At 31.7% G+C, this 27,175-nt stretch overlaps 1 protein-coding gene across 2 annotated transcripts; it reads left to right on the top strand.

The window, feature by feature from the left end:
- The first annotated feature begins 973 nt into the window (after positions 1-973).
- LOC143057516 (cationic amino acid transporter 4-like) lies at positions 974-27,175 on the top strand. Of its 2 annotated transcripts, none has more exons than XM_076230827.1 (4): positions 974-1,074; positions 14,362-15,992; positions 19,756-19,864; positions 21,664-27,175. In XM_076230827.1, the coding sequence occupies exons 2-4, from the start codon at positions 14,373-14,375 to the stop codon at positions 21,861-21,863; spliced, it is 1,929 nt and encodes a 642-aa protein (XP_076086942.1). In that variant the 5' UTR covers positions 974-1,074; positions 14,362-14,372; the 3' UTR covers positions 21,864-27,175. The 2 variants fall into 2 exon arrangements, with proteins under 2 accessions (XP_076086942.1, XP_076086941.1); XM_076230826.1 differs by lacking the exon at positions 974-1,074 and adding an exon at positions 6,731-6,906.

The raw sequence follows: 27,175 nt of genomic DNA, 5'->3' as shown, positions 1-27,175 counted from the left end.
GGGCCTCGGTGGTCTCAGTAGTCGAACTTCTGTTTCACTAGACTGTCAACTCCGAGGTTGTGAGTTCGACTCGAAACTTAATTGACTATAGTGCTTAACTTGTTTTTGTGTGGTAGACAAAATTGACATTTAAAAGATCGTATTACAGTGGTTTTGTCATAAAGTGTGTTGAATTGAACCGTTGTACAGCAAACATCGAATTCTCTCACAAAATGTTATCACGCACTTTAAAATTGTAATTTGGTCCTATAGAGGGCATCAGGTTCTCTCCGATCACTCCGGCTCCCTTCACTAGTGAAAAACGGACCAACACGAAAAAAGCACACTAGTGCTTAAAGTCCGTTTAACACTAATCAATTTATCAATATCATCGGTTAGATATGAAAAGATGACTATATCAGCGTCTTTACTTAAATACTTATAATAAATGTTTTGTTGAAGAATCTATCCTTAATTTGACAATCAGTTTGTGTTGCCGTAGTTCGTAATGGTGTCCTTATTGTGTTGATTATTGTCTATGTTAATATATTTATAATTCATAGTTCATATTAACTTTAATATAGTAATAATTTATGTATTTTTCTTTAATTTTAGATGTATTTGATTATGCATTTTATACTGTATATGTCGTGCTTTGCAGCGCATGTCCGTGCTTAGTGAAGTGACATAATTTGAAGAATATACATTTTTAAATTAACAAATTTATTAAGGGCGGCTAAACGTGTACTCTGTGGGTTAACTTATATTTTTTTTATGTTTTGTTTTATTCATTAGATATTTCATTTTCATTTGAGCTTACCGAATTAGTATATTATCATGTTTTGTTTAATTATTATATTCTATTTCTATTTGAGCTTGGCGAATTAGTGTATCATCACACGACTTTATATTCGGGGTCGGTTCTGTTAACTGTGCTATTTTAAATCGTATTTAAATATCTACTTACTTATTCAACCGTAACATACAAAAATAACAAAAAGATACATGTGTTTACGTGGCGGGTATACATCATGGATCATCCTAAAATTGTAGTCTATTGACTTGGTGCAGAATTTACTGAGGTTGGCAACTGAGGTAAGTGTATTTAATGAACACGAAATATGTGACAAAGTTTTTTCATCGTATATACATGTATTTCCGAAGAGGATATATGTACATTATTTGTATTTTGTTCATCATCTTTATTGATCTTACTGAGTTTTCCTTGTGTAGATATTGTTTACATGTACCTGTACTTGATCTCGTATACTTATTTTCTCTAATGATAATTAAATAGAAAATTGACAAATGTCAATCTTAAAAAGAATTCTTTCGATGTGTGTGTGTGTGTTTTTCTCTTCGGTAGAAGTGTCTTTTTGACGTACCGCATTTCGACAATTTGTTACAAAAAGTTGTGAGGAAGAAACATATCTGATTTTAATCATATATATATACGGAACTGTAGGCCCTAAGAATACCAATATAAACTCGTAAACACCAAACTTGTACCACTGACGATAACGTCAAACTCTATTCATCACAGAGGTATAAATAAATAAATAAATAAATAAATAATCTTTATTTCAAGAGGATGATCCCATTAGTTAAAACTAATCTTCCTGAGAGTCCTCAAAATAATAATAACATATTTATAAGTACATAGAGTATTATAAAGTTATATTATACACAATATACAATTGTATTTAAATAATAATGAAAAAGCATATTAATTTGCACAATTGATGAAAAATTTGTAACATTTTGTTTTAAAAGATACAAGTGTATTACTCATTTTTATTTCATTTGGTAAACTGTTCCATATTTGAGAACCTGAATATGTAAATGTTTTCTTTAAAAAATTAGTTTTTGGTTTTGGAAGATTTAATACTTTTTCATCAGCTGAACGTAAGTTATAATTTTGATTATCAGTAAAATGAAAATTTTCTTGTAAATAGTTAGGAACCATACCATTTAATGATTTAAATACAAGTATTGCCTTTTGGTATTGAATGCGTTTTTCCACATTTAACCAGCGTAAACTATTAAACAATAAACTGGATGATGTCATTATGTCAGCTTCTACTATAACCCTAGCAGATTTCTTTAATAACTTATTAAGTTTATTTATTCCACTTTCACAACAGCTTCCCCATATATTGCAACAATAATCAAATAATGGCAGAATATAAGCATTAAAATAGATAATACGTATATGCATAGGTAAATATTTTCTTATCTTTTGTAATAAATTGATTCTGTTTGATATAGTACATGACATTTTATCTATCTGCTGATTCCAATTTAGGTTTTTGTCAATATATAAACCAAGAAGTTTTTCACAATCTACATTTTCTATTTGTTCATTTGAAATATTGATATCTAAACTGTTTCCAGTTGAACAAAGTCTTTGTTTTGAACCAACAATCATTGATTTACACTTTTTGGCATTTAATTTCATACAATTTTGCGCACACCAGTTTTCAATTACATGAATATCATTTTGAAGGTTAGAAGTTAACTGAAGTAAATTATTACCTTTACAATGTAATGTAGAATCATCTGCATATAAATCTATTAATGAATGTTCTATATTAAGTGGTAAATCATTGATATATAAAATAAATAACAAAGGGCCCAGGATAGAACCTTGTGGTACCCCAGTTTTTATGCATTTAGTATTAGACATGACGTTATTGACCTTAACTTGTTGGCTTCGTTCAAACAAGTATGACTTAAACCAGTCTAGTGTACAATTTGAAACATTATAATATTCAAGTTTTTTCAATAAAATTATATGATTAACCAGATCAAAAGCTTTCTTTAAATCTAAAAATATAACTCCGTTTATCTCTCCATTATCTATATTTGCCAACCATTCATCTACTAATTTAGTAAGTGCAGTAGTACACGAATGTTTAGGTCTGAAACCTGACTGTGTAGTATTAAGAAGGTCATTACTATTTAAAAATATATACAAACTATTAGCTATATGTCGTTCTATGATTTTTGAGAGACAAGGCAAAACTGCTATTGGTCTATAATTATCAGGATTACAGGCATCGCCACTTTTAAAAATTGGGCAAACTCTTGCAGTTTTAAAAATACTTGGAAATTTACCACTTTTGATGCTTAGATTAAATATATATGTCAAGGCTGGTGCAATGACATCGCTGCACATACTTAAAATATTTGGTCCGACATCATCTAAACCAGTTGCTTTAGACTTGTCAAGTTTTTTTAAATACATTTTTACATCTAAAATACTCATTTCTGGTATAATGAATTTTTCACTACCCGTTTGTAACTTTGATTTTACAAATTTATTGAGTGCATCAAATCTGGCACCATCATCATTATTACATAACTTGTCATCAACTATACTTTCAGCAATATTTGTGAAATGCACATTAAATGTATTTGCTATATCAACATCATTTTGAATTACACTATTTTTATATTCTAAATGCGTGATATTATTATGTACTTTTTTAGGATTTAGACTTTTGACATACTTCCAAATAGTTTTACTATCTTTACAATTTGAAATAGCATTTTGGAAGTATTTTTTCTTTGCCTGTTCTATTAAAAATGTAACCTTATTACGCCAAATTTTATAATTATATATATCACCAATTCTTTGAAAATAATCTCTTTGGTGTCTAGCGCTATTTATATCAGAAGTCCACCACTCTGGTTGTTGGGTATTTTTCACCCTTTTAATTTTCTTAGGAGCATGTTTGTCTAGGGTGCTCAGAAATAAATTATACCAATAATTAGCTGCTTCATCAACATCTCCAATCGATTCAATGAGATAAAAAGGAGTATTTGTTAAATTTTCAATAAATTTATTTTTATCAAATTGTTTGAATGATCTATATTCTATGGACAAATGCTCCATTTTTGTTATTTTGGGGTTAAGTTTTCTTGTTACGCAAACAGGATAATGATCACTGACAGCATAACTAGGCACCTTTACTTCTATAATATGGTCTACATCGGTCGTATATATATGGTCTATGGTAGTTGCACATTTATCTGTTACTCGTGTCGGTTTATGTACAATTTGTTGTAAACCATACAAATTAATACAGTCCTTCCATTTTTGATTTCCGACAACTGTATGATTTATATGTGAAAAGTTTATATTAAAATCTCCTAAGAGTATAATTTCTTTATTTTCTGCAGACGCTTTATCTATTTCTTTTTCAGCTGAATCAATCCAAGATTGAAATGAACTCGGTGGACGATAAAAAATGCCTATTAAAATTCCGACATGTATACGGTAGCCTTGGCAACTACATTTGCGGGGAAAAAGTTCAAATAAAATTGTAAAAGCTAAAATTGGTGCCCATTATTTATTGTTATTTACACTATATTTTCCTCCAAACAATATGCCTAAGATCCTGAATTAACTTTCGCACAGGCAAGCCAACGTTTGGAGGTCTACTTAAAAAAAAACCAGTCTATATTATATATTTATCAAATAAGCAGCCCAAAAAGACAGACCTATGTCCGCCTCTGTAGTAAATTTATTTCATTTATTTACACCGCTAATAGATCCATTTAACCCAGTCCTAATTTAACCAAGTCTCAACCTAACCTAAAAAAATAAGCTCTCAACCATTATCTATAACTTTAAACTAAAAACGAATTTGAAGTCGTTAATATATATTTACATTTGTTACATATTTTTTACTACTTTTACTAACCTTTGAATGTATATATGTATAAATTTGATAACATACATGATTCAACTCGGTGAGAACAAGTTGCTGAAGGCCATCACATTTAACATAATGTAATATTCAATCTAAAGTTTGTATACAATACAATACAATACAATACAATATTTTTTATTTTCCAAATTAAAGGGCCCATTAAGAGCATAACATTAATTACAACATGACATAAACATTACAGAGTGATTAAAGAAACATAAAATAATAATTCAAATGCATGAAGAAAGGATCAGTGGTCAAGGGGAGATAATTTTGATATATTTTAGAGTATTTAACTAATTTTTTGATTTTCTTAGTTGCAGGCCTTTATCCAGGTATGCACATAAAATAGATAAAAATCTGCTATCTTCATTAATCATGATCCATGAAAAAAGATCATTTATATTTAAACTATCTAAACTGGGGTATTTTTTTTATATAATCAGTGATATCTCTTCTGAGGTTATTGTAAATAGGGCATTCCAGAAGAAAGTGCATTTCATTTTCAATACAATTTGTATTACAATATAAACATATCCTCTCATGTCGAGGTAATATTTCATATTTACCACATACATTGGTAATTCGTTCATGTCTGCCAGTTTCTATTCTTAAACAGTGATTGCTAAGTCTGTATTTTGTTAACAAATGTTTTTATGGGTGCTTTAAATCTAAATAATTTTCATAGTCAAATGACGTTTTGAATGAAAAATAAGTGTCCAATTTGCCTTGATTCTGTAAATAAAAATCTCGCATTTTCTCCCAATCATTTTGAAAATTTAATTTGAGCTGTTTTTTCAATAAGTATATAATCCCACGTGTATATTGAATTGAGAAATTAATGAATGAAATGATAGCCAAAAGAAGACACACAATTATTTTAATAAAGGGGTCCTACAAATTAAAATCCTTTTAATACAAAATACTTATACTTCTTATTCTTTTGCTTTTAAGTATTATATCAAAGGAAGCTTGAATTTACTAAACGAAGCATGCGTGGCTGATTTTATATTCATTGATCAACAAAAACAATTAAGGGGAAGCACTTTTGTACACGATTGAATCTTGCATTTTGTGTTGCTGAATATCATTTTTATTTCATTTTAAGTCTGTCTTATACATGGTCATTTATTTCAGCACTTACAAGGCAATGATATATCAAACATGTTGTTTTGAAAATAAGTTATTAATTTTATTATTTTAAAAAGCTGACTGGAGACCATTTAATTTAATGTGAGACCTCTAAATCAATGTTGGAGTTTATTACCTAGAATATTAAATATCTTTTTTTCATAATTTATTTTTTCATAATTTTTCTGAGTTAACATTTGAAGCATTTTTAAAATAGTCATACTTTTGATCTGAGTTAACTATTTGAAACATCATTCCAGTCAGCTAAGAGGTATTTTTGAAAAATTAATTCTGTTTTGTCATTATGTTTGTGTATGTGTTGCTTTGTTTGAATGTAATATATTGTACCTTGTTTTGTGGAGAGGGCTTACATAGGCTATGCCTGTTGCCCAATCCAATTCAATTTATTTGAATAAAATATTGTTTAAACTAAACTACAAGGCAAGACAAAAAAATAAAAAAATATTTACAAAAATCCCCCTGACCCCCCCCCCCCCCCCCCACCCCCCCTTTCTTAAAGATAACTCAGATGGTCGTCCCCTAAATAAATGCAGTACTATATTTTCCCGTTTGGTAGGACAGTTAACGTGAATTTAGACTAAAAAAATAAATGTACAATGTAATCGAGAAACAAGACACGTACTATTAAGTAAACACGTCAATATTAACCTTTAAGAAAGAAAATAGCCATTCTGTATCAAGAACTTCATCAACAATTCTGTTTACACGCAATCGATGATTTTATGAGCAATATTAATAACAGTAATTAATTTAAATTTTGAAAACAAATAATCCCATATAAAGCTTATGGGTATTTTCATGTCTGTATTCTACAAGTAGCCGTCTGTTCGATCGATCCCAATTATCCCCAATCAATGCGGTGAATACCACTGAATTGTCATGGCGAAGAGAAATTGACATCTTTTCTCCTGCTTCTACAAGGATCGATATTTAAATATAGATTGTTGGGCAGTGTATGAATTATTATAATCATCCCGAGATTTGTTCTACAAATTGTTTACAGGGGTAATTATACCTATCGTAATCCGGGGATTAATTAGGTGTAAAAAGATGACAGGTATAGTTTGTTATTATATTTTGTATTGAATGTTTACTTTAATTAAATGATATTTTTCATGAATTTGTTCCGTGAAATTGACATTTTCAGTTACCATATGGAACATAAAAATATTGCAACTGACGATTTGATATGAAATATTGTGGATGTTAATCCATATAATTTATAACTAGAACACACCCGCGAAATCGCGGGCATTCAGAGCGTAGTTTAAAGTATGGAAAGTGTTGTTGGAAGAATTTTGTAAAATACTGAATGACTGGAGAATTTCATCAAAAGTATCATAAGTCATAGGTTATTGGGGACAGGAAAATAATTTTTTTTTATCCCTCCACCTTTATTTCCAAAGTTCCTTATTTTTGGTTTTCTATCAATTTCAATATGAACATACATTTAGTATGTTATGAACATTTAAGTAAGGAACCTGTAATTCAGTGGTTGTCGTTTGTTTATGTGTTACATATTTGTTTTTCGTTCATTTTTTGTACATAAATAAGGCCGCTAGTTTTCTCGTTTGCATTGTTTTACATTGTCATTTCGGGGCCTTTTGAAGCTGAGTATGTGGTATGGGCTTTGCTCTTTGTTTAAGGCCGTACAGTGACCTATAGTTGTTAATTTCTGTGTCATTTTGGTCTCTTGTGGAGAGTTGTCGCAACATAGCAATCATACCACATGCATCTTCTTTTTTTTGTAATCAATGAACTATGTAAACGATTTAACGACTGGAGAATTTCAGAAAAGGTATCAAAAGTTCACATGAATAATTTTAGCGCTTATCTGTATATTATGAACATTCATTACTATATAAATAAAGTGTATTTACTTTCAATTCTAAGTTTACTAATCGATCCATGGTGGTCATTGATATAGTATACAGACCCTCTCTATTTTATAAACTCTATGACCGCCGTGGATAGTTAACTTGAAAATGATAGCAGATAAAATTCTGAAAATACACTTTATTCGTAGTATATGTATGTTCAAAGTATACAGAAAAACGCAAACCGGAAGTCTAATCTGACTTAAAATTTCGTCCAATGACGGGACCATATCCGGATGCATTTTTTCTCGTTTTTCTCCCAAAATAACTCAATCTGAATAATCATATAAATGGATGACAAATGCGACTATGCAATGTACCTATAGGACACAGAGGCGTGTTGATTTATTTATTGTGGAAAGAAGAGAAGCGACACCCAAAATGAGGTTTTCTCGTTTAATAGTATAGATATATACATTTAAAGGTTAACAATAAGATAAACTAACTTTATTTATTGGATAATTGTGTCATCATTGATTGATTGATTCTCTTTATGTCCTCCAATATACTGAAGATTTACATTTTTAAACACAAGTATACTAATTACAAAAAATGAACAACATATACATACAAACTACAATTAAAGCACACACACGTGTACACACAAAAAAAAACATAAAGAAAAAACCCATTTTACATATATATATATATAATATATATGTTTTCAATTTAGACTCGTTAATATATTATATGAATGTCTCATATATATGCTATACAAATATAAGATGCATATGCTTCATAATAAGTTTTGTTAAAATTAAATAAAAAAATAAAATATTTGGAATAATCATATGATATAGTATGTTTGTCGTTCCACTGGTGTAGAAGAAGTACTCATATACGTAACTTCTACTCTACAAGTGTCCATGTATCTGTACTTACTCGATCGTCATATATATAGATATAGGAAGATGTGTATGAGTGCCAATGAGACAACTCTCCATCCAAGTCACAATTTATGAAAGTAAACCATTATATATCAAGGTACGGTCTTCAAATCGGAGCCTTGGTCCACACCAAACAACAAGCTATAAAGTGCCCCCAAAAAATGCATGCACATAGGTTTCGTTTGTGTCTTTTTGTGTCATATTTGGATTTTTAGAAGTGTATATGTCATTGTGTATGTGAAGTGTTGATATCTAGTGTTATCTTCATGGGTAACGGCACTTATCCATGTCTCTTTTTTTCTACCCAAAAAGTCGGATTAAAGGGGGGGATGAGGGAAAGGGACCCCGACCACAATTATGTAGCTACATCATTATATGATAAATACATTGACATTTTACAATTATCACTTAGAAAGGTTGGTTTGTAAGCCCAACTCCTCCTCCGCACCTGCCCTGTATTAACCTCAAGCTTTTGTGTTGTTTTATTTGAACCGAGCATGTTCAACACGGATCTTAATTATATCCTATGCTAACTGCTTCCTTGCTAAAATGATCCTTGTACATTAAACATACATTAGTCTTAGATGCATGATTTTTAAAAGTAGTTGTTAATGGCTTTGAACTAGCTGTCATTAACTGCGAGTACTCTCAGATCTGTACTTAGTGTTTTTTTTTTGTGTTTCTGGGGTGTACAAGTACCCGGCCACGTCCACTTGTATTTGTAGTATTTGTATTTTTATCCATCTGATGAGATAAGCCTTTTTCAACTGATTTTTATAATTCGTTCTTATGTTGTACTGTTACCCCACTGTCCCAGGTTAGGGGAGGGTTGTGATTCCGCTAACATGTTTAGCCCCACCACATTCTGTATGTATGTGCCTGTTCCAAGTCAGGGGCCTGTAATTCAGTGGTTGTTAACATATTTGTTTTTCGTTTATCTTTTGTTCATAAATAAGGTCGTTAGTGTTCTCGTTTGAATTGTTTTACATTGTCATTTCGGGGCCTTTTAAAGCTGACTATATGATATGGGATTTGCTCATTGTTGAAGGCCGTACGGTGACCTATAGTTGTTAATTTCTGTTTAATTTTTGGTCTCTTGTGGAGAGTTGTCTCATTGGCAATCATACCACATCTGTTTTTTTTTCTTTTTTTCTTTTATATATATATATATATATATATATATATATATATATGAGTATTGGTCTAAGATATGTTAGATATTAAAAAAAAAAAAAAAAAACTTTTCGTGAAACTCACGTGAAATCAGTTGCCATTCACGTATGGTACAGTTGTTATAGCTACTGATATTATTAATTCGTATATTTTAACAAATTTGATTCGTTTAGGGATAGTCACATGTTAAACTATATTTTCGAAGGTAGAGAGAAAACGGCGGATAGCAAAAAGCATATTGACCGGCAAAAAGCATATTGCACGGTTATTTTTAGAATATCTAAAAACTGATATACTTTGTGACGTCATGTAATAAATTTCAGGATATTGTTTAACGTTTTGAAACAAATGATATCTGTGAACGATTATTTGACGAAAAAAAAATCTTCAAATACATAAGATGTAAAAAAAAAAGTAAACGAAATAACAACTAATATGTTGTTATTGTCAAGCAGATAATGTAATATCTATAAAGTTCCAACAAACCTAAATGACGATTTTGATACAAACATGGTCGGAAATTAATAATATAACAAATATAGCCTTTGTATGAGGTCAATACAGGATATATCGACCCAAAGAAGTATATCGACCTCGGACTTCGTCCTCAGTCAATATACTTCTTTCAGGTCAATATATCCTTGTATCGACCTCATACAAAGGCTATATTTGTATAATATCATCTATGTCGGTATATTTCTCCAGTGACGTATGGTACAGTTGTTATAGCTACTGATATCATCTATGTCGGTGTATTTCTCCAGTGACGTATGGTACAGTTGTTATAGCTACTGATATCATCTATGTCGGTATATTTCTCCAGTGACGTATGGTACAGTTGTTATAGCTACTGATATCATCTATGTCGGTATATTTCTCCAGTGACGTATGGTACAGTTGTTATAGCAACTGATATCATCTATGTCGGTATATTTCTCCAGTGACGTATGGTACAGTTGTTATAGCTACTGATATCATCTATGTCGGTATATTTCTCCAGTGACGTATGGTACAGTTGTTATAGCTACTGATATCATCTATGTCGGTATATTTCTCCAGTGACGTATGGTACAATTGTTATAGCAACTGATATCATCTATGTCGGTATATTTCTCCAGTGACGTATGGTACAGTTGTTATAGCAACTGATATCATCTATGTCGGTATATTTCTCCAGTGACGTATGGTACAGTTGTTATAGCTACTGATATCATCTATGTCGGTATATTTCTCCAGTGACGTATGGTACAGTTGTTATAGCTACTGATATCATCTATGTCGGTATATTTCTCCAGTGACGTATGGTACAGTTGTTATAGCTACTGATATCATCTATGTCGGTATATTTCTCCAGTGACGTATGGTACAGTTGTTATAGCTACTGATATCATCTATGTCGGTATATTTCTCCAGTGACGTATGGTACAGTTGTTATAGCTACTGATATCATCTATGTCGGTATATTTCTTTTAATATAATTGAGAAAGGGAAATGGGGAATTTGTTAAAAGATCAACAACCCGACAAAAGAGCAGAAACCAGCCGAAGACCACCAATGCAATGGGACTTAACACAGCGAGAAAATCTCGTACCTGGAGGCGGGATGCAGTTGGTCCCTTAACAAACATACGTAATACGTACTTATATTAGTCTAGTTCAGTACTAGTGAAAATAGACGTCACATACTAAACTCTTATAAGTTTATATTAAAAAAAAAACACGACTGATATAAATCAGGAATCCGGATATTGAAATAGTTCTTTATATTGATATCGTGTTCTATGCTCATCTCACATAATTAGGTGTTAACTATTGAAACATTTACCGCCTACTAAGTCTTAAACGACACCAGAACATGGCATGAACTAATTACATTCGTTTAAGCAAGTGTATTTTCTAACAGATCTAGATATCAAGGGAGAATATTATATAACGTAGAAAAACATGTTTAATTTATTTAATGGACAAGCTAACAACATGTAGCAAAATTAAATCCAATTATATTCTTACAATAATTGACGATGAATATGTTTAGATGACAATAAGGAGTTGTTATATAATTGCCAATGCGAAAAACATCACTCAGAGCCCATGGATACCAGGTGGATGCAAATATGGGCAGCCATAGGCCATTCTCAGGTTTCAACACCAAAATATAGCAAACACCAATTCCGTAAAGTCAGCTCGACCGACATCTTAAGATGATTGTGATTACAGATTGAAATGAGACACCCTTAGTTATGACAAAAATGTAATATCTGAATTACACAGATTCCTGACTTGGTTCGGTTGAGTTAGTTTTATTCAATGAATAGTCAATTTCTCTTATTTTATATAGAGAAGGCAGTAGGTTGTCCCATTTGGATTGTTTTATGCAATTCATGTTGTATCCCTTTATAGCTTACCGTTCGGTGAGAGCCGAGGACGTAATTTAACCAATATAATTCATTTTAATTGTTTACACATTGTGACTTGGATGGAGAGCTGTCTCATTGGCACTCATACCACATCTCCAACATTCATGTTTGAATAGTTTTATTTTGATATTTATTTTAATATTTACGAAGCACATGATATAAAAAAGAAGATGTGATATGATTGTCAATTATGCAACTCTCCGCAAGAGACAAAATGACACAGAAGTTAACAACTATATGTCACCGTACGGCCTTCAACAATGAGCAAAGCCCGTACCGCATAGTTAGCTTTAAAAGGTTCAAAAATGACAATGTCAAACAATTGAAACGAGAAATCTAACGGCCTAATTTATATAAGTCAAACACCAGATTCAAACATCCTCGAGCTCTTCTTTCTGAAAGTGTCATGGTGTTGTGTTCTATCATACATGGTGTTTTTATTACTTGTTTTGCTGTTGTTCCTGTAGTCAAGGTGTTGTCTTTTCCTTAGTACGTGTTTTGCTGTCGTTCCTGTAGTCAAGGTGTTGTCTTTTCCTTAGTCCGTGTTTTTCTGTTGTTCCTGTAGTCAAGGTGTTGTCTTGTGACGTCCTTAGTCCGTGTTTTGCTGTCGTTCCTGTAGTCAAGGTGTTGTCTTTTCCTTAGTCCGTGTTTTTCTGTTGTTCCTGTAGTCAAGGTGCTGTCTTGTCCTTAGTACGTGTTTTGCTGTCGTTCCAGTAGTCAAGGTGTTGTCTTTTCCTTAGTCTGTGTTTTTCTGTTGTTCCTGTAGTCAAGGTGTTGTCTTGTCCTTAGTCCGTGTTTTGCTGTCGTTCCTGTAGTCAAGGTGTTGTCTTTTCCTTAGTCCGTGTTTTGCTGTCGTTCCTGTAGTCAAGGTGTTGTCTTTTCCTTAGTACGTGTTTTGTTGTCGTTCCTGTAGTCAAGGTGTTGTCTTTTCCTTAGTCAATGCCTTGTCTTTCGTTTAGTCATTGTGTTATTTTTCTTTCAATCATTATGATGACTTTCCTTTGTTTTTGTGAACTGTTTTTTTTTCTTTCATATTTATCTTTTTTGGTCATGGTGCTTATTTTACTATTCTACTGAACTCTTAAAAATATAGACAAGTATTGAATGAGTATTTTAACGAGATTTTATCTTATACCTTTTGGATATTTGACTATGCATATGATGAACATAATAGCACCAAATAAGCCACCATTGTGTATTAGTTCTAAGACGAGGTGTGTTTTCATTTTGAACATTAGCTACTAGCAATTATGATGTAAGTGCTACCTAGAACAATGGATAGACAAATTCCTTCCCATCAAATTGCTAACCACATTTTCCTTGTGTATTCCTTTTAAAAGTTAAAACATTACAGAGCGGTCTAGACTGACTCCTTCCGATAAGATTTATTTCCATTACCGTTTCTTTTCGCTTTTAAGAACATAAACAAATGTAAATACATATTTGTTGTTTATGGAATGAAAAAAACAATACATCAGTGCACTTGGATAAAAGATTAAAATTACAAGGCTTTTATTGCTAGATTAATTAATGTGTATGTCTGTCGTTTGTTTTGGTCATATTTAATGCGAGGGTATCTCGCCTTTTGACAACATATCAATTCATAGGTGGTTTGACTATCCTAAGTAGTGATCGTAAGAGACCAATTCAAACCATTATTTTTAGAAAATTGAGAGCCAAAAAAAAAAAAAAAAATCAAAATTGTTACCTCCCTTTCATTGTTGAGAAAAGGGGAGTGTACCGTACATTATATGAACTTGACTGTCCTTGTCCGTTGCCTATATAGACCATGAATAACATCACAATACTTTGTCTGATAAAAATTATTGCATATCTGGCAATGGAGTAATAATCAATATCTGTTACATATATTATCTCATTGAAAATGTTTTAGTTTATAACTGGCCTTTTTATACTTTAATTTTAGAAATTTAGAAAAGATTTTAGATTAATGACGATCAATTGACACGAACGGCACAGAAACATTATAAAAAAGAAACACAACTAAAACATGGTAAACATAAGAAGATGTGGTATGAGTGCCAATGAGACAACTCTCAATCCAAATCACAATGTGTTAAAGTACACCATTATAGGTCATAATGCATATATTAAAAAATGATCATTGGAATATGAAGATGTCCTCATTTTAATTGCAGAAGGAGAGACCATGTCATCAAAGGCGAAGGAATGTTTACATGGCATGGTCAAGGCCATGACGCGCAAGAAAAAACTCACAGATGATATGTACGAGACCCCATTAAAAAGATGCCTAACAACCTTTGATCTCACGTTACTTGGAATTGGTCACATGATAGGTGCTGGAGTCTATGTTCTAACTGGAACCGTTGTCAAGGATTTAGCTGGACCGTCTGCTATTTTGTCCTACCTCTTTGCGGGCTTTGTTGCTTTGCTAGCTGCCCTTTGTTATTCGGAATTTGGCGCCAGAGTACCAAAAGCGGGATCGGCATACACGTACACGTTTGTTGCTATTGGAGAACTTATGGGTTTCATAATTGGATGGAATATTATTCTAGAACATTTACTAGGAGCATCATCTGTAGCCCGAGCCTGGAGTGGTGCAATTGATTCTTTATTTAATGGTGCTATCAGAAATGGTACTATAGAACATATCGGACACTTAGGAAAAGATTCCAAGTGGATCTCTGATTATCCCGATTTTATCGCATTCGCAATATCCATTATCATTTTTATTGTAATAGCATCTGGAGCAAAGTTTACAATGAACTTCAACAACGTTTTTACTTTAATCAACGCAATTGTTATAATATTCGTCATTTGCGCTGGATTTTACTTCGCTGATCTTGCAAACTGGACTGATCCAAAAAGAGGCGGATTCTTCCCGCATGGTTTCGGAGGAACACTATCTGGTACAGCTACGTGCTTCTTTGCATTCGTAGGTTTTGAAGGAATTGCAGTTGCTGGGGAAGAAGCGAAAAAGCCCGAAAAGTCTATCCCATTCGGCACTTTTCTTGCGTTGTCTATCGTATCCCTACTATATGTGCTAGCAACAATTTCTTTAACCCTTATGGTACCGTACACTGAAGTATCTCCAACAGCAGCATTTCCGATGGCCTTTGCAACACGTGGAGCTCATTGGATAAAAGTAATTGTAGCATTTGGTACTCTCTTTGGACTTACAACTTCACTGTTAGGATCTGCTTTCTCCGTCACAAGAGCAATTTATGCAATGGCTTCAGATGGTTTGTTGTTTTCTGTTTTAGGTTATGTTCATCCAAGAACACAAACACCCGTCGTGGGAATTGCCGTCTTTGGATTGATATCAGCGTTTATGTCACTGATGTTTGAAATCGAAACACTTGTAGAGTTTATGTCGATTGGAACACTGTCTGCGTACACTATCGTAGCTGCTGCTGTTATAATCGTTCGGTACCAGTCTGTTGGAGACTGCCAGTTTAAATTGAAACCGGAAGAGGAAGATTTAGATACAGCTGCTTCCGGTGTTAATGAAGAAAGTGCAATAATTAAAAAATCCAAAAGTCATGACGATTTTGGAAAGTTGAAAGAAAAACTACGCCATCTTCCAATTCTTAAAACAGTACCAGCAGGCAGAGCAGCTCTGTATGCCACATATTCCATTATCGTTTGTATTATATCTTTCTGTTTAGTTTTGATAGTAGGATTTGATTATCTCCGAGACGGTGCTTGGTGGGCTATACTGTTAGAAATACTGTTTGCAGCTGGTATGGTTGTTTGCTATCTAATCATGATTGCACACGAGAAAAATGATGCATTTATAACATTTCAGGTAAGTAGGTTTTTTTTTTAAATGTTATTCAAATAAGGCTGTTACTAAAAATAGATACTATTTTAGTAAAAATTAAGTGGTCAAACTTTTTTATTTTAGGTCAAAGATTAAGATGATGTATATGAACTTGTCAAATTATGACTGCTGATTTGGACGATTTTGTGAATATTGCACGGTTTTCTGGCGGATTTGCTCTTAATATAAAAACGCTTATCAAAACCTCAACAAATATAATTAATTCTTCAGACCGATCTAAAGCAATTACTGTGTTGAGATAATGGGAATGAATCGAAAACGGTTAAAAGTCGACACAAAATCGTTTTCCATTCGATTTATTACCTCCTACACACTGAGACTAAAAGATTAGAGAAGACGAAACTGTGTATGAAAATAGGCAATGAATGTCTGAGATAAATTGAATGCGATTGGAATGTATTTTATACACAAATATACAATGAAGTTAGAGTAAATGAGCTTTTAAGGCAATGTACATACATGTGGGCGCATTGTATTTGCGACAGTTTTTATGCTTTAAGTTATTCATTTGCGCCAAAAAATTAAATAAAAAAAAACAAAAAAACTAGATTAGCGCCAGTTAACATGTAATATAGTGGAAAAGTTTAAAATATTCATTGCTTCATCGTAAATAAGATTTTTTTTAGAGTATTCCATGTACGCAACTATGTAAGTTCAAACTCAATTTCTTATACAAAACTGAGAGTCACTTAGTGATCACATTTTTTATGTGTCAAGATGGAAATTGTCAATTCTAAAAACAAACAAGCCGTTATTTTCTTCAATTGGATTGTTTCATATATTACATGTCAGGGCTATTTATATCCGACTATAAGGTATGGGTTTTTACCATTCTTAAAGGCCGTGCTGATGTCTACAATTGCTTTCATCCACTTAATTTATACTTTGGTGGATAATTGTCTCATTGGCTATCGTACCACATCTCCTCATTTTTATATAGAGGAAATAAGTATTTCTTTATGACCACACATATACTAGGTTATCCTGTGTACATGGGGATATCCGAGCCCTTGCTAAAAAAAGTCTTGTTTCAGAACAAACTTTTGCTTTTACTCCAGTGTAAAGTGCTTACTTTTAGGTTTTATGATCTCTTTAACTTATAACAGAACTGTTTAACATTATCATGAACAGTCTCTTATTAGAACGTATCAGTTTATAGTGCTTTCGTCATAATTACGATGATTTCAGGGGAATATGTTGTGCAATAATAAAAAAAAAGGGTCTCAAAGTTACTATTGAAAGTCTCTTTTGAACCAAACTATTTCTTATACTATTTAACTGTATATACCTGTATTATTACCGCAAATGAAATGTTTTATTTTGGCGCAAATGAAATATTGTTTGTGGCGCAAATGAAAGATTATTTTGGCGCAAATGAAATGCCAATTGGCGCGAAAGCAAAACCGATACACGTAATTGTTTAGCAATACGGATTGTTTAAGCCAAATTATACGTAAATGGGTGCACATGGTATTTCAGATTTTGTAAGAGAAATATAGATTCCACAACTGCAACAATATGAACAAGTGTATTACGATATTTCTCCGATCGAGATAGTTGAATTTTAATATTTAAAGCGCGAGGCTTGCCGAGCTTTTTGAATGATTAAAATTTAACTGTTTACAGTCTAGAACTATCGTAATACACGACTTACAGAATTTGTGGAAATTTCGTCCAACATTTGCCGAGGACAGATTTTTCACTAGAGAGGAGAAATATTTTTTCTCACACCGGTCAGGCAATGTGAAAATAGCACAAACATTAGAGAAAGTGTAATTACATTTCGGATTTTTTTTTATAAACATTGAAATGCATCTGGATATCTAACAACTGAAGCGTTCACACGTCTAGGAATATAATCACTTTCAAATTTGTAAAATATGTCAGTAATTGACCAGGCTCCATCTGAAAGCCACTTTTAGCAGCCAATCAATATAGCAGCCATTTTTGTAGTTGTGATATACAAAACATATTAAGTCTTTAATTTTTCTAAGGAGAATTGATGTCTCCATTCGTTAAGTTATTGTTTGATTCACATTGAAAGTACTATATACATGTAAAACATGTGTGACGAAACACAGACAGAAAAAAGATAGGTGGAAGATACTAAAGGTACATTTAAACTCCAAAGTCAAAACAAATTGACAACTCCATAGGGGAAAATGACGAAAAAGAACATTATAATACACATGTATAGAACGCAATTTTTTTTTTCCTTTTCAGATGCCATTGTTCCAGTAATACCATGTCTAAGTATGTTTTGTAATGTCTTTTTCCTTTTCAGATGTCATTTGTTCCAGTAATACCATGTCTAAGTATGTTTTGTAATGTCTTTTTCTTTTTAGATGTCATTTGTTCCAGTAATACCATGTCTAAGCATGTTTTGTAATGTCTTTTTTTCCTTTTCAGATGTCATTTGTTCCAGTAGTCCCATGTCTAAGTATGTTTTGTAATGTCTTTTTCTTTTTAGATGTCATTTGTTCCAGTAATACCATGTCTAAGCATGTTTTGTAATGTCTTTTTTTCCTTGTCAGATGTCATTTGTTCCAGTAGTACCATGTCTAAGTATGTTTTGTAATGTCTTTTTCTTTTTCAGATGCCATTTGTTCCAGTAATATCATGTCTGAGTATGTTTTGTTATGTCTTTTTCCTTTTCAGATGCCATTGTTTTAGTAATACCATGTCTAAGAATGTTTTGTAATGTCTTTTTCCTTTTAGATGCCATTTGTTCCAGTAATACCATGTCTAAGTATGTTTTGTAATGTCTTTTTCCTTTTCAGATGCCATTGTTTTAGTAATACCATGTCTAAAAGAGGGACGAAAGATAGCAAAGGGACAGTCAAACTAAGTATGTTTTGATTTGTTTCAGATGTCATTTGTTCCAGTAATACCATGTCTAAGATTGTTTTGTAATGTCTTTTTCCTTTTCAGATGCCATTGTTCCAGTAATATCATGTCTTAGTATGTTTTGTAATGTCTTTATCCTTTTCAGATGACATTGTTTTAGTAATACTATGTCTAAGTATGTTTTGTAATGTATTTTTCCTTTTCAGATGCCATTGTTCCAGTAATACCATGTCTAAGTATGTTTTGTAATGTATCTTTCCTTTTCAGATGCCGTTGTTTTAGTAGTACCATGTCTAAGTATGTTTTGTTATGTCTTTTTCCTTTTCAGATGCCATTGTTCCAGTAATATCATGTCTTAGTATGTTTTGTAATGTCTTTTTCCTTTTCAGATGACATTGTTTTAGTAATACTATGTCTAAGTATGTTTTGTAATGTCTTTTTCCTTTTCAGATGCCATTGTTCCAGTAATACCATGTCTAAGTATGTTTTGTAAAGTATTTTTCCTTTTCAGATGCCATTGTTCCAGTAATACCATGTCTAAGTATGTTTTGTAATGTATCTTTCCTTTTCAGATGCCATTGTTTTAGTAGTACCATGTCTAAGTATGTTTTGTTATGTCTTTTTCCTTTTCAGATGCCATTGTTCCAGTAATATCATGTCTTAGTATGTTTTGTAATGTCTTTTTCCTTTTCAGATCACATTGTTTTAGTAATACTATGTCTAAGTATGTTTTGTAATGTCTTTTTCCTTTTCAGATGCCATTGTTCCAGTAATACCATGTCTAAGTATGTTTTGTAATGTCTTTTTTCCTTTTCAGATGCCATTTGTTCCAGTAATACCATGTCTAAGTATGTTTTGTAATGTCTGTTTTCCTTTTCAGATGCCATTTGTTCCAGTAATACCATGTCTAAGTATGTTTTGTAATGTATGTCTGATGATGACATTGAACCACCTGACGTGGATTCGACTTGCCATTTGGATTGCTATAGGTAAGGTGAAATTAACTCTTAATAGATTTTCATCGATAATCTATAATACTAAAATTACGAGGTCCAATTTGTCAGCCGTCATCACGTAAAAACGACGAATCAAAGAATTCAACTTTATATACAACTAATATAGTACAAAGGTGTAGATTACAAATTACACCACTCCAGGCCCTTTTGTTTTCCACGTAATTAATATCGCCAATAATTAGGAAGTTCCGGGTCTAGTCCGATACCGAAACCAATAGTATAATGACCTGTTACATATTACCTTATCTGTACGTTCCGCATCTGACAGGCGCACCACCAAACGGTGTATTCAGGATTAATATGCTACATAAACGGGTCATAATCACAGGGTTGACACTACTAAATTGTCAAACTGTTACCTATTGTAGTATTTTGATCCGTAAGACTTTCTAAGATAACAATACGAATACTAAAAATATGGACTAAAAATAAGTTTCAATTTCTTAGCGGGCATGACGTAAAACATCGAATCAAAGAATTTAACTTTATTTATTACTAATATAGGACAATGCTGTTGATTAAAAAATACTCCATTCCAGGACCTTTTGTTTTCCAAATATTTAATATTACCAATAATTGATAAGTTCCAGTTCGACGGGTTCAAACAGAAAGATTTGAAAGCAGAGAAAATTGTGTATCTTATAATCGGCATGACTTTATCAGATGACAGTACTAATACTAAGATAAGGCTTGCGCATAGTTATATACTTTAATTCAGTCACGGATCCGCGATATCACGGGTGTGTTTTAGTAGTTTTGATAACTAAGTTATCGGTCGGTCTATATCAAAACATGTATCAGTTTTGTTAAAATTAATTTATGGGTAAGTTTTAAATAGACAATATGTTTTAAATAGACAATATGTTTTAATAGACAATATGTTTTGAATAGAAACTAAAGGGCTATATAAGCTCTTTTATTGCTTGCTGTTCGGTGTGATTTGATTAAAAGACTATTTCGTGGCGGCTAGTTTTTTATAAGGGGAAGGAAAACGGAATGCCCGCAGAAAATCGCCAACCTTCGATAGGAAAACTGACAATCATAATCATTTAAGATTGGAGTCGAATGCATCTGCACGAGCGGTTTTCGCTCACTTAAGTGACATTGCTTTATGAGTAGTTAATTCAATTAGACTGTTCTTCAAAAGATCTACTATAACTAACGCATAGTAAACTTCAATGAGACAGTATTCCGACAACTCAGAACTAAAAAATAAAATATTTAAAGGTCAACACGTGGTCTTCAACATTAGACAAAGCTATTAATATACATAAAAAATGATGTGTGATATAAGTCAATGAGACCAAAACCAAGCGACGTCGAACAAGAATTACATTTAGAGGTCAACACATAGTCTAATCAAATGCACTGACATATATATATATATCTTAACACTATGTTAACCAGTAAATCTTTGAGAAAAGAAAATGTCTATCCGTTTTGTTGACTGAAATATATACATTTAAAACATACTTGAAACTGTAAGTATATTCATAAGAGACTATTTAAGATCTTAGTAGCATCGTGGAATGCTGAGTGTAAAATATTGATTTTAATCAAATTCCTTCGGATTCTGACTTTCAAAAAAAGTAAAACCACGAAAATACTGAACTCGAGGAAATTTCAAAACGGAGAGTCCATTATCAAACGGAAAAATCAAAAGCTTTAACACATCAAACGAACGGATAACTGTCACTGCCCTGACTTAGTACAGAAAATGTGGGAAATTAATCTTTGCACTTGTTACATTGAAATCAAATATTTCCCCACAGGTTTACTGCTGTATTTCTGTTATGGTATCTGGCACAGTCACGAGCGTAATCAACCGGAAGTCTATGATCAGATGATAAATTATACAGGCGATGCAGAACTGACTACTTCAATGCAAAGATTGGAGGAAGACATACGAGAGCAACAACCAAAACGTAACACAGAAGAAGCTTACGTCCAAGATTCATATGGATCTATGTAAAACCACCCTTTTAAAATCTAAAGCATTGTTGGTAATGTTGCGACCAATATTTATATGAATCTACCAAAAGCCACTATTTCATTTTAAAATCTAAAGCAGTGTTGGTAATGTAACATGTACGTTCATAATTCGTACGGATCTATGTAAAGCCACCATGTTTAAAACGTTAAGAATTGTGGTAAATGTTACATAGAGATCTATGTAAAGCCACTTGTTGAAAATCTAAAGCATTGTTGGTAATGTTACATACAAGATTCATATTGATCTATGTAAATCCACCCTCTTCAGATTCTAAAGCATTGTTGGTAATGTTACATACAAGATTCATATTGATCTATGTAAAGCCACCCTTTTCAGATTCCAAAGCATTGTTGGTAATGTTACATACAAGATTCATATTGATCTATGTAAAGCCACTCTTTTCAGATTCTAAAGCATTGTTGGTAATGTTACATACAAGATTCATATTGATCTATGTAAAGCCACCCTTTTCAGATTCTAAAGCATTGTTGGTAATGTTACATACAAGATTCATATTGATCTATGTAAAGCCACCCTTTTCCGATTTTAAAGCATTGTTGGTAATGTTACATACAAGATTCATATTGATCTATGTAAAGCCACCCTTTTCAGATTCTAAAGCATTGTTGGGAATGTTACATACAAGATTCATATTGATCTATGTAAAGCCACCCTTTTCAGATTCTAAAGCATTGTTGGTAATGTTACATACAAGATTCATATTGATCTATGTAAAGCCACCCTTTTCAGATTCTAAAGCATTGTTGGTAATGTTATTTACAAGATTCATATTGATCTATGTAAAGCCACCCTTTTCAGATTCTAAAGCATTGTTGGTAATGTTACATACAAGATTCATATTGATCTATGTAAAGCCACCCTTTTCAGATTCTAAAGCATTATTAGTAATGTTACATACAAGATTCATATTGATCTATGTAAAGCCACCCTTTTCAGATTCTAAAGCATTGTTGGTAATGTTACATACAAGATTCATATTGATCTATGTAAAGCCACCCTTTTCAGATTCTAAAGCATTGTTGGTAATGTTACATATATACAAGATTCATATTGATCTATGTAAAGCCACGCTTTTCAGATTCTAAAGCATTGTTGGTAATGTTACATACAAGATTCATATTGATCTATGTAAAGCCACTCTGTTCAGATTCTAAAGCATTGTTGGTAATGTTACATACAAGATTCATATTGATCTATGTGAAGCCACCCTTTTCAGATTCTAAAGAGTTGTTGGTAATGTTATTTACAAGATTCATATGTATTTTTGTGAAAGAACCACGTAAAGCAGTTGTTGGTAATATATTTACACATTTATAATGTTCTAATTAATGGGTAACCAACCGGGTACGGGTCTAGTATCAATTTCATTTTGGTGTATGAATAATAAAATTACCCATAATCCTTTAGATTTTAAAACTGCAAATTATAAAATAAATGGGATTTAAATGAATTGTAGTGACAATTAACATCCTAGATGTCTACTACTGTTGTAAATAGCAAAGATGTCAAATGATATAGGTGGAATTGTGCAATAATTTACACGCGTGTTGTTTCTTTGTAAAAGGCTGCCTAACCCGACAACATAATCAGCTTAACCATTCAGAAAGCTGCAAAAGTAGACAGATAATTGAGTGATCTGGTAAATAAAAGACTGTCTATATCAAATCTTTTTTTTTTTCGAAAAGTTAGTTTCATTATTTCTTATAAAAAACGAGTGAGAAAAATTTTGGTTGTATTGAAATATTTATTAACATTAAAAAAGTCTTAATAAAACCAATTTTCTTGCACCAGATGCGCATTTCGACAATACATGTCTCGTCAGTGATGCTCGTGGCCAAAATAGTTGAAATCCAAAGCTTATATAAAAAAGATGAAAAGCTATAATCCAAAAGGTCCAAAAAGTATAGCCAAATATTACTGGACCTTGGTAATAGTGTGTAATGAAGCGGATTTGTGTCAGTTTATAAAGATAAAATTATTTTTAGATATGGAAAAAAGCTTTATTTGTTACTATATCAGCAACGTTTTTTAAATGTCAAGGATATGTACAGCATTATTGCATCGTTTTCTTTGACGCTGCCAAAATACACCTTTGTTTAGTTCATGTTGACTATTGTGTACATTTAGACTCTATACATACAATTGAGATCATATGAACTTGATTTTTGCAATGATCGCCATCATAATATATGTTTCTGTTTTATTTTCACCATCCATTTGCATATAATGATTCCATGTTCATTGTAATTTAATTAACCAGTATTAGGCTGTAATTTATCTGAAATTGAAGATGAAGACCACTTCTTCCTCGTCTGTCCCTCTATATCTATAAATCTGTATAAAAACATTTAAAAGAGTAATCTGAAAAAAGTCTTTGTCTTATAAGCACTCATACCACAAATTCCTATATCTATTCATTTTAATTATTGCAGTCTAATTTTTTTTTAATATTAATAACATGACATGAATACAATATAGATTGATGGCGGATAATAGGATACTGTAGCATTGAATGTTTTGTGTATAACTCATGCTGGCATATGAATGTTATCATCATAAATCATCTATAATGATCTGACATAACACTGAAAACTTTATAGAACTTTGTGTTACTCTATAGTGTGTTGTTATAAATATTTTTTTACTAATAGTCCGTAAATAAAGGCGACAATAGTATACCGCTGATCAATAGTCACACTTTGATGAAGCAAAAACAAATCAGGGTGACACACTTAAATTGAGGAAAATACATTAAGTGTCACCTGTTATTATCTTTTGTTATGTTTTGTTAATTTCAACTCTCTGAATAATATTCTAACTTTTTTAACAAATGTATATAGTAATGTACCAACCTAACATGTAATGGATTTACATTTTATGTATATAGTAATGTACCAACCTAACATGTAATGGATTTACATTTAATGTATATAGTAATGTACCAACCTAACATGTAATGGATTTACATTTAATGTATATAGTAATGTACCAACCTAACATGTAATGGATTTACATTTAATGTATATAGTAATGTACCAACCTAACATGTAATGGATTTACATTTAATGTATATAGTAATGTACCAACCTAACATGTAATGGATTTACATTAACATTTCTTGCCAAAATTTTCACCAATATAAAAAAAAATCAACAATTGGTTGAAGCCTAAATCGGCCTTCCACGGAAAAGAAATAATATGTGTCATATATACTTAACAAAAAAATATGTTTAAACGGCACATATTGTAATTCTTTTATCCAATAATATAGTACATATTCTTATAAAAATTAAAAGTATTTTACACTCTGAAAGATGGGACAAGAATGATTAAAAAAGAAATGCGTTTACAAAATTAACAGACATAAATTGATAAGATTTCACAAACATCAGCCTTTTCATTGGGAATATAATGGTCATAATATTTTTGCATTTATATGTGGCTTTAATAACTAGTTATTACAGAATTAGACGAATCCAATTTAGACCATCGTGTTGCACATCATTATTGGTATCTACATGTATAATGGCGTGACCGATTAAAGTCTCTAAGATTTGAAGCACGTGTCATAAATCTAATTTGAATTATTCATTCTTCATTTTATATCCGCCATTAACAAGTCTCAAACCATTTCCCTGGAATGTATTGATAGCTCAGCTATTTTTTTTTTAATGAATTGACTATAATTTCACAGAATAAATGAAATGAACAGCTACAGGCTTTATTGGTTAAGACGCAACAATCTGTATAAATATCTAACATGGCCGCTAAGCTATAACACGTCTCGATAGGAAATCACTATAAGTGCTTTCAAATGTCTTTTTCATAACCATGAAAGTTCAATCTTTATTATGCTATAATACTTAAGTTCCAATGTTAAATCCATTTCTGATTAAATCGTGAAGGGTTTATATATTTGTGACCTTTTGTAGTTGGTTTCCATGAACACAAAATTCTACCATGCCGAGTAATTAAAGAAAGGACACTTCAAAACTTAAGCTAAATGCATTGGGTATAACTCAAAGAGAAAACCTTTATAATTAAACAAAATCCATTGATACTAAGAATTGGTTTCTATCAGAGGTTTTCTAATGGACAAGCCAGTCATAATATCTGCAAAGGGTTAAAAAAGAAGACAAATTAACAAGTCGAGGTACATGAATGAAAGGTCTATTGTATTTAAGGTTTTAATCGGTGTTCACTCAAAAATATTTCTATTGCATGTTTGAAAATGGTCGGAGTTTCAATGTCGCCGGCCGTATTAGAAAGAACATTTTAATCTTTGTAAACTAATGTTTTTCTACATTTATTTATTTCATGTGTGTACTGTCTTTACTCTGTTCACGTTCTGATCGATTAAGACGTCATATTTGGACCCAACTTAAGTTTTAAACATTCTGGTTGGTTAAGACGTCATATGTGGACCCCACTTAAGTTTTAAACGTTATGATTGGTTAAGACGTCATATGCAGAACATGTGACTGCTCTAAGAAATGAACCCAAAATGAATAAATCTGAAGTACATGTTAGACAGACGTAACGTCACATGTGTCTGTTATTGAATGAGTGAAATGGTTTCCGTCCTTCTTAATACAATATATATAAGAAATATTCAAGATAATCCCACCGTTAAAATTAATATATAGTTTACTAGTACACTACTTTTCTCCTTTTGGAAATACATGTATATATCTTATTTTGTTTCGCTATAAAAATAGTTTGTTTCAAAAAGTGTTCTTTTAACTTAACTTATTTCGCTGAGAGTCGTTTCAAAACCTATCGTAGTTCAGGAATATACTATATTTAAAATAATGTTTTATATGAATTTTAACAAACATCTTTATATGAAAAATAAAAAATCAAAATAACCAAACATAAGTCTGAAAATAACGCAGTACTATATGTTCATGCAGGTTCAAAGGAACATGTTTTTTTTTCCAAAATGAATTTTTGTTTGTACAAAACTATGGACTAGTTTGCGCAATCGAGAGCGCTCATTTTTGTTTTTGAAGGAAATTATTTGCCTCGTGCCAAGGGAGGTAACAAGAATATAATCATGCAGTGTTACATGTTGTAAAACATATAAATATGTTAAATGTTAGTTTAAAAAATATTTTATTGAATGTGCCTGTTCATATTTTTTCTGGAGAAAACTAATTAAAACGATTATATTTTAAATTAAAAATAAAGCCAGACACTAAATTGTTGTTCTATTAACATGTTATAATGAGTTGTTCTTTTATTTTGTTGAAAATAAAATTTATTTTATA

Source organism: Mytilus galloprovincialis, chromosome 13 (genome assembly GCF_965363235.1).
Source record: "Mytilus galloprovincialis chromosome 13, xbMytGall1.hap1.1, whole genome shotgun sequence".
In the NCBI taxonomy this organism is placed as follows: Eukaryota; Metazoa; Mollusca; class Bivalvia; order Mytilida; family Mytilidae; genus Mytilus; species Mytilus galloprovincialis.
Note: the sequence above shows the minus strand (reverse complement) of the source record. Positions and strands in the feature narration are given on the sequence as shown.